The sequence below is a fragment of the Garra rufa genome, chromosome 8 (genome assembly GCF_049309525.1).
Source record: "Garra rufa chromosome 8, GarRuf1.0, whole genome shotgun sequence".
NCBI classification, from domain to species: Eukaryota; Metazoa; Chordata; class Actinopteri; order Cypriniformes; family Cyprinidae; genus Garra; species Garra rufa.
Window position 1 is genome coordinate 13,251,518 of NC_133368.1, and position 12,021 is coordinate 13,263,538.

Below are 12,021 nucleotides of genomic sequence, written 5' to 3' on the forward strand. Positions count from 1 at the left end.
AAACAGACCAAATATGTCACCTTTACAGACTGGGATTATGAGTTAATAAATGTGTTGAATACAAATTGAAAAAATTTTGTTTCTTTTAATCATTAACCATCTTTCAAAATGAAAGATGTTCTAAAATGCATGGTCATATGAATTGAAAGTTTAATTACATTTGTAAGCATTTCAATTTACATAAAATAATGATCTGTCAATCATTAGATAATGTTTTGTAGGTTTATTAGTAAACATTAACAAGCACATTATCTCATATGTCTAGCTGTGTGAATATGTATATTAACCAATGATTTGTTAAGCATTATACAGTCAAACCAAAAATTATTCAGACACCAAATATCATTTTTTTTTTTTTTTTATTAGTGAGTGCAGGACACTATAGTTCATTTATGTACAGTGCCTTGCAAAAGTATTCATACCCCTTCATTTTTTTCACATTTAGTTTTGTTGCAGCATTATGTTAAACTGCTTTAAATTAGTTTTTCCCCACATCAATTTACACTCCATACACCATAATAATGACAAAGCAAAAACCAGATTTGCAAATATGACAAATTTATTAAAAATAAAACGCTGAAATAAGTACATTGCGTAAGTATTCATACCCTTAACTCAGTACATATAGTTGAAGCACCTTTACAGCCTCAAGTCTTTTTGGGTATGATGTGACAAGCTTTGCACATCTGCATTTGGCAATTATCTGCCATTCTTTGCCTCACATTTTCACCTCTCTAGCTCTGTCAGCTTGGATGGGGGCTGGCAGACATTTTCTAGAGTCCTAGTTGTTCCATTCGTCTTCCCTTATGGATAATGCTTCTGTGAACCTTCAATGCAGCAGATTTTTTTTTTCTGAACTCTTCCCTAGATCATTGCCTTAACACAAGTCTGTCACTGAGCTCTACAGGCAGTTATCTTGACCTCAGGACTTGGTTTTTGCTCTGATATGCATTTTCAGCTGTTAGACCTTTTCTGAGAGGTGTGTGCATTTCTAAATCATACTCATTCAAATGAATTTGCCACAGTTTAACTCCACTCCAAGTGTAGTAACATCTAGAAGCAATATGAATGCTCCTGAGCCAAATTTTGCAGAAAAGGGTATGAATACTTATGCAACGGGATCTTTTCAGTTTTTTATTTTTAATAAATTTGCACAGATGTTAAAAACCTATTTTTTTATTTTTTTTTATTATTATTTTTTTTTAGTAAGGAGTGTAGATTGATGTGGGAAAAAAAACTAATTTAAAGTAGTTTAACATAAGGCAGCAACAAAACAAAATGTAAAAATAAAGAAGAGGTATGAATACTTTCGCAAGGCACTGTATGTGAGGATAGCAAAATAAAGTAAACTCTGACATATTACACCCAAAAAATCCTCATACAGTGGACTACCAGTAAAATTGATAAATATTTGGGACCAACATTTTTTCAGACACTTTGACCTGTCCATGTTTTGCACTTAAACACGTATAAGTGTTTTTTCTTATACGTAATCTCTTTACACCACAAACTGAACAAAATTGCATTGCTTGGTAACTGGTTGACCTAAATTGGTATTATCAAATGCTTAAATTTACCAGCTAAAATCTGTTCAACTTAATGCATTACATGCCTTTCTATCAAAGTTATCTGACATTATCAATATGAATTTGTTCTGACACAGTTTAACTCTGAGTTCTTGTCATATTTTATTACCATTTTCTAAACTACAGCGAATAAACTGTGATAATGTGAGAAATGTTGAAGGTGTTTGGTTTGACTTTATAAAGTGTATTAAAGATTTATTAATAAAAGTTATTATAAAGTGTTACCTGAAGTGGACACAAAGATTGCCTTAAGTACGGCCAAATTGCTGTGAGATGGGAACATTTTGTGCTTGCTTGGAATTTTGGTGCACTGAAAAATGATCTTATGTCCATTTTTCTTTTCTCTTTCTCTGTCATTTTATCTGGCCAACAACACAAAGTGATAGTTGTTTAAATATGAGTTATGCTCATAGGTTCACCATGCGGTCATATTATAATTATTAATTATCTTGCGTCCTCCGCATAGTATTTTAGGTTTCGTCTGGGACAGGGGACGTCTCTTACTTATATATTCAACAGCAGAAAGTCCACTGATCTGCCACTTAACATCATATTGAGCAAAACCCCAACACAACAGTAAATCTGCAGTGTTAGTCTAATATCAGTTCACACACAGGCTTATGTTACCGTGTTAGTATTGCTATGGTATTAAACAAGCTACCAAACAAGCTAGGTGACTTTATAATCACTAACATTGCACACTCATGAAAAAATTGGTTATCATCATTGCTTTTTTTTGTCATGACTAATATATTAATGACTCAGCATCATCTGTATTAAAGAGAAAAGAATCACTTTATCTGATATTTAAAGTAAATAAAATAGCACCACCTTGGTTAGGAAGCAGCCTTAGAAAGTGAGGGCAGGTTAACACCTTGAGATTTAGAATTTCATATATTTTGTGTCTCAAGCACCATATTATCATATCACCACTATGGTTGCAATTTTCAGCTGTTACTTCCTGTGTTGGCAGAGGATTTTAGAGTTCTAGGAGTTTATTCAGCAGCCTCTGAGGCAGTTTCCTTTTGAAGAGCTGTTGGATATAAATAAAGAGGGAAAAATTTAACTGGCTCCAGAGACACTGGGCTTACTGTTCCTTTCCCAAATAGTGTGCGGGACAAAAAGACAAAAAAAGTTTCTTTTACCATTACAGCAGCAAAAAAAAGCTGTTTCTCCCACAGTAGTCCATTACTCCATTGCAAATCTATGTATGATTGGCAACGTGTGTTATGAACAGGCCTGTGCTTGGAGAATTGACTGCGCTTAGAGGGAAAGTCTTTTTTTCCTCCCATTTGCCTCACAGAAGGCTCAAATTTCAGCCCTATTTGCAGTGATCACTGCCCTCGTTGTCATGCGTCTTTTCCTACCATCAAGAACCACAAAAGAGCCACGTGGTTCTCCGCAGCAAGCCTGCCATTAGTACCAAAGGCCTTGATGCAATGTCACCACTGGAGAGCGACTCGCTTCTTAGACCTTAGCTTCTCAGTCATATCTTATTTTGACTGCACAGGAAGGCCATGTTAAACAACAATAAAGAACCATGTCATCAACTAACCCACCATGCACTTTTTATGGGATGTGCTAACAATTTCTTCTCTTTCTACAGGGGAAGTACATGGATGTCGAGTTTGACTTCAAAGGAGACCCCCTTGGTGGAGTCATCAGTAATTGTGAGTATAATTACAAGGTGGAACCCAAGGAGTATCCCTGTAATAGTGCCCAAGTAGAAATATATAGGAATAGTTCATCCCAAATCTGTCATTATTTACTTGCCCATATGTCGTTTCAAGCCTATATACTTTTTGTCTGTAATACAACAGATGAAAGTTTGAAAAAGTACAAAACGACTGGTGTATGGAAGCCCATTTTCACCACATGAGAAAAAAATTCGAAATTGTGACTTGTTAAATTGACATTATGACTTACTAAATCAAATTTATGACCTATGAAGTCAAAAATTTTTAGATAAAAAAAAAATTTAATTATGACTTTAGAAGTCGAAATTGACTTATGACTTATGAAGTCAAAAATTTTGAGATAAAAAAATGTAATTATGACATTAGAAGTCGAAATTGACTTCTGAAAGAATACCAGACAAGCCGAATATACTCTAGAATATAAAGGCAAGGCACTGAGTTGCATGTTAAGCGTTTAATTTGGGGAATTGGAAGTAGTGATATATTTAAAAAAAAAAAAAAAAAACTTTTAGTATTAAGATTATTAAAAATGATTCAAATGCAAGTGGATGAACCAGGAATATGAACGCAACACACTGAGTTTAAGCAGAACACGGACATGTAAAGTTATTTTTTAGCTGAAGGTGCGTGCCTAAACTGTCAAATACATGCAAAAATATTTGAAAATGAGGCGCTTGGTGATTATTCATGTAAAGTTATGTCTTAAATGATCATAAACAGTTGGGAATAAAAATAAGTGTGTAACAGTACATTGGATCCGTGTGGCTCTTAAAGCGGCAACGAATAATATTCCTTCTGCCGTCTCTGTGCTTAATAGTAATAAAATGTAAAAATACAAAGACAAAAATCATTCACTGCTGTTAAATGAATGACTTTTTTAGTTTTAATAAGAAACAAAGCATGTTTAATTCTTACAGTAAAGATGCAGTTTTATTTTACATTCAAATAATTACATTCAATTTTTTTAGTAGGCTTTAGACATGCATAAAAGTATTTAGTATTTTTTTCCTTCCTTGTTTCACAAGTTTTGGACCCAGTCATAATCGTCTTAAATAATCGTGATTACAATATTGGCCCAAATAACCGTGATTATGATTTTTGCCATAATCGAGCAGCCCTAATTTTGACTTTTCATCTCATAATTTTGACTTTTTAAAGTCGTAATTTTCTTTTTATCACTTAATTATGACTTTGATATGTCATATTTCGACTGTTTATCTTGTATATATGACTTTTAAAGTTATAATGTTGCCTTTTTCATCTCATAATTGACTTTTAAAGGCACAATTTTAACTTAGTAAGTCATAATTTACATTTTTTTATCTTGTAATTGTGACTTAAGTGTGTCATAATTTAAACTTTTTTTAAGGTATGATTTTTTTTTTCTTACGTGACTCAATACTTGTGTGTTATACTCTAAATTGTAAAAGTTTGAGATCTGTAAGATTTTTATTTTATTTTAAGAAATGAAAGAAATGAGAAATGAATACTGTTATTACAAATTCATCAAGTGTAACAGTAAAGGTTTAAATAGTTACAAAAATATTCTATTTCAGATAAACTTTTTTTTTTTAGATATTCATCAAATAATCCTGAAAAAAATGCGTCACGGTTTTCACCCTGTGTTCAAAAAAAAGCACCAAATCCGCATATTAGAATGATTTCTGAAGGATAATGTGACACTGAAAACTGGCGTAATATCTGCTAAAAATTTAGCTTTGCATCAAAGGGGATAGCATTTAGGAAATAAATGTAAATTGAATTATATTAAAATAGAAAACTGTTATTTTACATTTTAATATTTCACAATTTTACTGCATTTTTGATCAAATAACTAATAATAATTAAGTGACTTGTTTCAAACATATAAAAAATAAATAAAAAAATACTGACTTTTAAATGTTATAAATAGTTCATCCCATGTACTTTTAAAAAGTGTATATAGATTCAGAAAACTTGGAAAATAGCGCACAACTGTTACACTACTATTGTGGTTATCATGAACTCTCGATTTATGAAAAAGAACTGTGTGAACATTCTTCTTTTTCTGTGTTTTTTTTTTTTTTTTGAAAAATTGAGTGTATAAGTCAGAAAAAATTGAGTTTAAAGAAATTATGCTAGAAGTTATATTTTTCGCAACTATTTCTTTCAGAATTTTATACAAGTGTCTGTGTCATTACTCTTGCTCCCAGCTGTGTGCTCTCAGAGAGGGCTTTGGGAAGCTGTGCTGCATTTATACGCACGAAAACCATCCAGAGCGTGTCCTTATTTTGTAGCATCGCAGCAATGGTTCCTGAAATATGCCCCTGAGCCTATCTCTTTGCAAATTCAAAGCCAGACCAGCAGTCTAGTTGGCTTGGCACGCATATTCTCAACTGTTAAAGTCAGTGGTCCATTTAGCTAAATGCTTCCTCATGCATTTGGTTTATGCGTGTTGAATTAATGGATAATTGAATGGTGACCTAAAATATGCATACCCTCTAATACACTTATGTCAATATCATGATTTGATTTTGTAATGTATTATGGTTATAACATTAACTAAACTATTAAAAAAATAGCTGACATAACAGTCAATTTTCAAACTGTAGAAACATTTATCTGGTCTTAAAATGGAAACGAAAGTGCTACCCCTTGGCACTGAGAGATAATTAATCAGCCTAAGTCTGTTATCCCACAGTAACTTCCTCTAACAGTTGACACAGTTTGTCTATTTGCTCATTGATGTGAGGAGAGTTTGTAACCTATATAGTACGGCGGTTTGAGTAACTAGTCAATCAAATAGTGTGCCACCATCCACGTGAGAGAATTGATCAATCTCCCACTTTTAATAATGCTGATGTGATTTATCATTTTACACATTACTCCATCTCGTACAGGGAAGTCACTAGACCTAATTGACAACCCAATGATAACAGTTACCCCTTCAGCCCAGATTTAGAAACGCCTCTGCTCAAGTATATGAACACAGTGACTTTCTTTAAGGATAGCAAGGCCTTCGCCTGTTTCCATTTATCTCTTATTTTGACTCCACGAACATATACAGCAAAAGACACAGGAAGTAAGAACGAAATGTTAGTTTTTTTTTTCCCAATGTTTGATTGGAAAAGCTTTAAACAATCCCCACAGTTCTTACTAAAGCCCTGGATGGAGTTTAGTATATATTTGGTTAATACGTAGAGTTACATTTCAACTATGTTTAATGGTGCAACTCAAAAATGCTGTAACTTCCTGCCACTTTACGTCCAAACTAGGCTAAAGTTCTAACTTGGGCACAGCTGGTACAGTCAACCCCTTTTGTCTGAATTCAGTCTAGTTTAAACTCTTACAGCTTCGTGTAGTCTGCACAATAGAATCTATTGTGAGTGCTTCAAAACGACCAAGTTGCATGTCCACAGACTGGCTATAACAGGATGCTACAGACTACTTTGAAGCCTGAGGGCTTTCCTCTAAAAGTAAAAAACTATCTCAGAGTCATCTGATACAGCATCATTTCCCCCACTAGAAGCTGTTTTTAGATGAATTTGAACAAACAGACCTCATACACCAGAGCTCCAAACAGGCAGTATTTTAAGGCTTCATAGACGTGAAGTTTATTGATAATGGTACACTCTTAAAAATAAAGGTGCTTCACGATGCCATAGAATAATATTTTATGTCTAAATGGTTCCATAATTTTTTAACATCTGAATAACCTTTCTGTTTCACAAAAAGTTCTTAGTGGTAAAGGAAGGCTCTTTAGATTATAAAAAGGGAAGAAAGAGATGGTTCTTTAAAGAACCTTTGACTGAATGGTTCTTTGTGGAACCAAAAATGGTTCTTCTATGGCATCGCTGTGAAGAACATTTTAAAGCACCTTTATTTTTAAGAGTGTAGGTAGAAACTTTCTAGCCTAATTCTTAGTCAATATCACACAATCCCAGAATGCACTGCACCAAGCTGCATGGAAAAAAGTAATTCAAGATGGCAGAAATAGGATAAACGTTGTCATGTGCTAGACAGATGTCTTTAGCTGTTACAAAGCATCTTACTGTTTTTAAGACACCATGTCAAGTTAACCCTACAAAGCCTGACATATGAAATAAGTCAAACAATAACTCAAAATATTTATGGCTTATGTGGTATGATATTGTGAGTGCAAAAATATGCAATTTGGTGCAGTTTTTAATATTTATAGCCAAAAAGTAAGATGAAAGTCTGATAGCTTGTAAATCACTACTTGCAAAACATTTCCAGCAAATTTTCAGTAAATATTGCTAATAATATGAAAATTATGTTGACTTCTTATGTTTACTTAATAAAAATCAAGGTTTTAAAGCAAAAAAAAACAAAACAAAAAAAAAAATAAAGGGTTTTAAGAGGCCTTTTACTTGATAAAAATTATAAACCATCAATAAGATGACAAAAACATGTAGCAGATTTTGTGCAACAGGTTTTTAGCAATGTTTTGATCATGCTGATAACTTAAAGGCCTTAGAAATGTGCGAATCAGCTATGATAGTATGGCAATAGGCATTAAAGGGGTCACAACAGTTTGGCCACACAGCGATGTTGGTTTAAAAACCATGAGCCAAACAGTGGACCAGTTGGAGTATACTTATTTTAATATCATTAATTCGATTTGTTTGACATCAAACTTATTGAGTGTTTATTTGCAACAATATATGGGAGAGAATCTGTCTATAATGGCACATTCTGTCCAATCATTCTGCTTTGTGTTTATATGCAAGAGGCCTCTAGATGTTCAAATTCATAGCAAGATAGCTTGATAGGTTTTGGAGCAGATCTTAGACTTGACTGAATAAGTCAATAAAAAGCAATGCAGAGAAGAAAGGTGGAAGTGAAGGACAGAAGTTACTGGCCATTCCTGGAGTTGTGTTAAAGCAATAACAAAGGTCTGCGAGTGTACAAAAGGTGGAAGGTCAGAGTGGAGTCCCCTCAGGGCTGAAGTTTTCCTGCATTCCTTACACTTATTCTCCCTCAGATGCTACTCTTAAACCAGACATCATGATTTATCTCTGGAAGCTAAAGGAGTGGATGGGGGAGAAGATAGACAAAGGATACTCTTTAGTGTTTGATTACTGTTGAGGTAGATTCCACAACAGGGGATCTTTTAATACGGCTATAAACTATTAATGAGCTTGTGGCCCACAGCCACTAGGCCACTGCTGTGACAGACATCAGATAAACCAGAAAGTGACAACTGCTCATTGCCATCTTCTTTTTATGATTAACCAAATAAATAAAGTCCCTTGGACATTTAGTTTCCTATAATAGAGAAGTTAAGCTGATTTATTTGATGATATATTGTAAATTAAACCCTCATCTGTCATTAATTACATTAGTACTCTTGTATTTGGAACGACTTTAGGGTAATTAATGAGAGAATTTTCATTTTTGGGTGAACTGTCACAATAATTACGATGCATTCCTAATTTTATATCACCAGCAAAATCATCTATGCATGTCTCAGGGCAACTGTCAATGACTTTGAACTGTCAGAGAAGGTTTTATTGGAGCTTTGTCAAGTATTATCAGAATTGTTAGTATTCATAGATAGCTAGTTGCTCATATAAACAAGGTAGTTTCTCATGTAAACAATGCTCCTTGTCTAATCTCTTATCAAGCTAGTAAATGCTGTCAATGATAAGGTAATCAAGGCTTTGAGCTGAACCTGCTGTTTTCTAATGGGCCCACATCTGGAAGGAGCGTGGGTGGTGTGACATGTTCCTCTCCCCACAGATGAATATCTCCTGTGAGACTTCCTGTCTGAATCTGAATACAATGAACAATGAAAATTTTGCCATGGATACCTAAATAATCATTCTAATATAAACAGGAAAACATCTTTGTTATTCTCTGAAATGGCTGTTCTGCTCTGTAGTAGAGAATTGTCTATAACCAGTTTCATCTGTGTAGTTTTTCACTGGGAATTTTGCAATTAATATTTATTTATTTATAAAGTTGACTTGTGCCCTTTTCAGTAGAAAATATCAGTCTGATGTTAGGCCTGTCTTTTAGGTTTCAACACTATCGCTAAAAATTATTGAAATTTTTTACTTCAGAAATCCCTTTTGCAGCTCTCTGTTTAAGCTGAGTCAGCGGTGAATGCTCATGAAATGTTGTGTGCTTTGATCGCAGATCTCTTGGAGAAATCCCGTGTGGTAAAGCAACCCAGAGGCGAGAGGAATTTCCACATCTTCTACCAGCTGCTTTCTGGAGCATCAGATGACACGCTCAGTAAGAGACCGCTTACACAGTTTTTATGATTACATGTGCATTTGGGATGCACAATTAATTCAGAACATGGTGAAGAAAAGATTATTGAATTGCACTCAAACGTACCTAAGTTAAAGACTCTGGGAACAGAATTTATGGTCCATTCATGGTTTATTTGCATTCCGTTGGACCATGGTCATTGTTTGACATTTTTAATGAAAGAGAACACTATAACATTATTTGATTTTAGGCATCAAAGGGGTGAGCAGAGCAGAATACCACATAGATGTAGCAATTTTATGGCAACTGGATCATATGGAAAGGCTGATACGTTGACATTTTTGACAAAACCAAAGACAGTATAAAGCAGGGGTGTCCCATCTTGCTCCTAGAAGGCAAACACAGAGTTTAGCTTCAACCCTAATTAAACACACCTGAACCAGCCAATCAAGGTCTACTTATTTACTAGAAACATACAGGGAAGTGTTTTGGATTAGGATGGGACTCCCCTGGTACAAAGAGTGATTACTCATAGAAAAACACTTTAGAAATTGCATCAAAGATGGTTCTCAAGTGAAGTGACTTGCCTTTAATCTTCTAAATTGTATTTTTCTTTCAGAAAAACTGAAGCTGGACAGAGACTTCAGCAAATACAACTACCTTAGCCTGGATTCGGCAACAGTCAATGGACTAGACGATGCTGCCAGTTTCAGAACAGTCCGAGTGAGTTTCCTTTCAGGCCTACCGTACTCTACATACAGTAGCTGGTTCCTGACACGTTATAGCATGTGAGTCATTGGTTCAAACTGTCTTGGGATTAGCTCAGATCCGTGGCACCCTGTATGATGAGAAGTTAGCAAATCACCTTATCTCCCTGGCTTAACTGGATAAGATCATACTTTACCCCACTGAGGTGGAGTTTGATCTGAGCAAGACACTTTGCCTTGTGTCATTATGTAATCTGAGCTTTATTCAAGCCTCTACTTGAAGACAGGGAAGTTCATTTGAGGGGGAATTCCACCTGCTCACAGCTGACTTTTGTAAATAGAATCAGGGCTTCTGTTTCTCTCAAGCACACTTATTGTTTTGAAAACGGGTCATGGGTCAGAGGATGGACTGTCGTTGCAGGGTTTAACATTAAGGATTATTTTCTGCCGGCCTGGTTGAGCCAGTAGTTTTGCTTCCTTTGGGCACTTGCCTGATTTTTTCACTGGCCTGAATTCTTTCATTAATTACTCACCCTCATGTCGTTCCAAACCTTTAAGACCTTCGTTCATTTTCTGAACACAAGAAATTTTTGATGAAAATCGAGAGCTGCGTAGACAGAAACACAACTGAAATATTTTAATGGCCCAGAAAGGTAGTAAGGACATTGTTAAAATAGTCCATGTGACATCAGTGGTTCAACCGTAATGTTATAAAGCAATGAAAATACTTTTTGTTCGCCAAGAAAACAAAAATAACGACTTTGTTCAACAGTTTCTTCTCTTCAGTCAGTCCTTAATGGTGTTCATGACATGGACCATGGACCATGGTGTGCAGAGCATCCATCTTTCTTAGTTCATCGTCTGTATATTCTGGTTTAAATCAGTAAGGCTGGGCAAATCTTCAGATATGTTTATTAAGAACTCTGGTACTCTCATGAATGGTGGCACAGACTGACGTGGAATAGAATAAATTGTTGAATAAAATTGTCATTTTTGTTTTCTTTGCACACAAAAAGTTTTCTCGTAGCTTCATAACATTACAGTTGAATCACTGATGTCACAAGGATTTTAATGACGTTTGTCCTTACTATGTTTCTGGGCCTTGAATGTGTCAATTGCGTTGCTGTCTATGGAAGGTCAGAAAGCTCTCAGATTTCATCAAACGTACACTGCCCTACAAAAGGTTGGAAACGCCCTAGAAAAGTGAGGTTTGGACAGTTTTTGACTGATAAGGGACAACACAAACTATGAAAACATATTTTATTACATAAACAGTTTATACATAGAAAAATCTTTCGATTCATCAAAATATCCACCATTAGCAGCTATTACAGCTCTGCATAATCTGAGCGTCCAAGCTGTCAGTTTATTCAAACGTTGACTTGATATATACTTCAAGACTCCTGAAGGGTTGCCCAAAGATGATTCACACTATGCTGATATCGTCCAAAACCACACTTTGCCAGGGGTGTTGCCAAATTTTTGGATGGCAGTGTATCTTCTTAATTTGTGTTCCGAAGATTAACGAAGGTCTTAGAGGTTTGGAACGACATGAGGGTGAGCAATTAATGACAGAATTTTCATTTTTGGGTCCCTTTAACTAGCCTGAACCTTTTTTGGTGGCCCCACACCATTAGACTGTCCTTATTGTGGAGCCTTGTTCTCTTCTTGTCTTCTGAAAATGAGTGCAGAATGTCTGTCTCCATGCAAACAATGCAGCCCACATTAAACTGATCAGAATTCAGCACCGTATCAGACAATACAGTGCAGTTCTGATGAACAATAGGCCTAAGCCAAGCTCCATGCTGACAT

General features: G+C 35.1%; 1 protein-coding gene across 5 annotated transcripts in view; it reads left to right on the plus strand.

Annotated features, from left to right (window-relative positions):
- myo1b (myosin IB) overlaps positions 1 to 12,021 on the plus strand; it is an 88,984-nt gene that overhangs the window by 50,978 nt on the left and 25,985 nt on the right. For all 5 annotated transcript variants that reach the window (XM_073845190.1, XM_073845191.1, XM_073845192.1 and 2 more), the window contains exons 7-9: positions 3,193 to 3,256; positions 9,425 to 9,523; positions 10,122 to 10,225. In XM_073845190.1, coding sequence (XP_073701291.1) covers positions 3,193 to 3,256; positions 9,425 to 9,523; positions 10,122 to 10,225 — 267 coding nt within the window. The remainder of the gene's footprint in view (positions 1 to 3,192; positions 3,257 to 9,424; positions 9,524 to 10,121; positions 10,226 to 12,021) is intronic.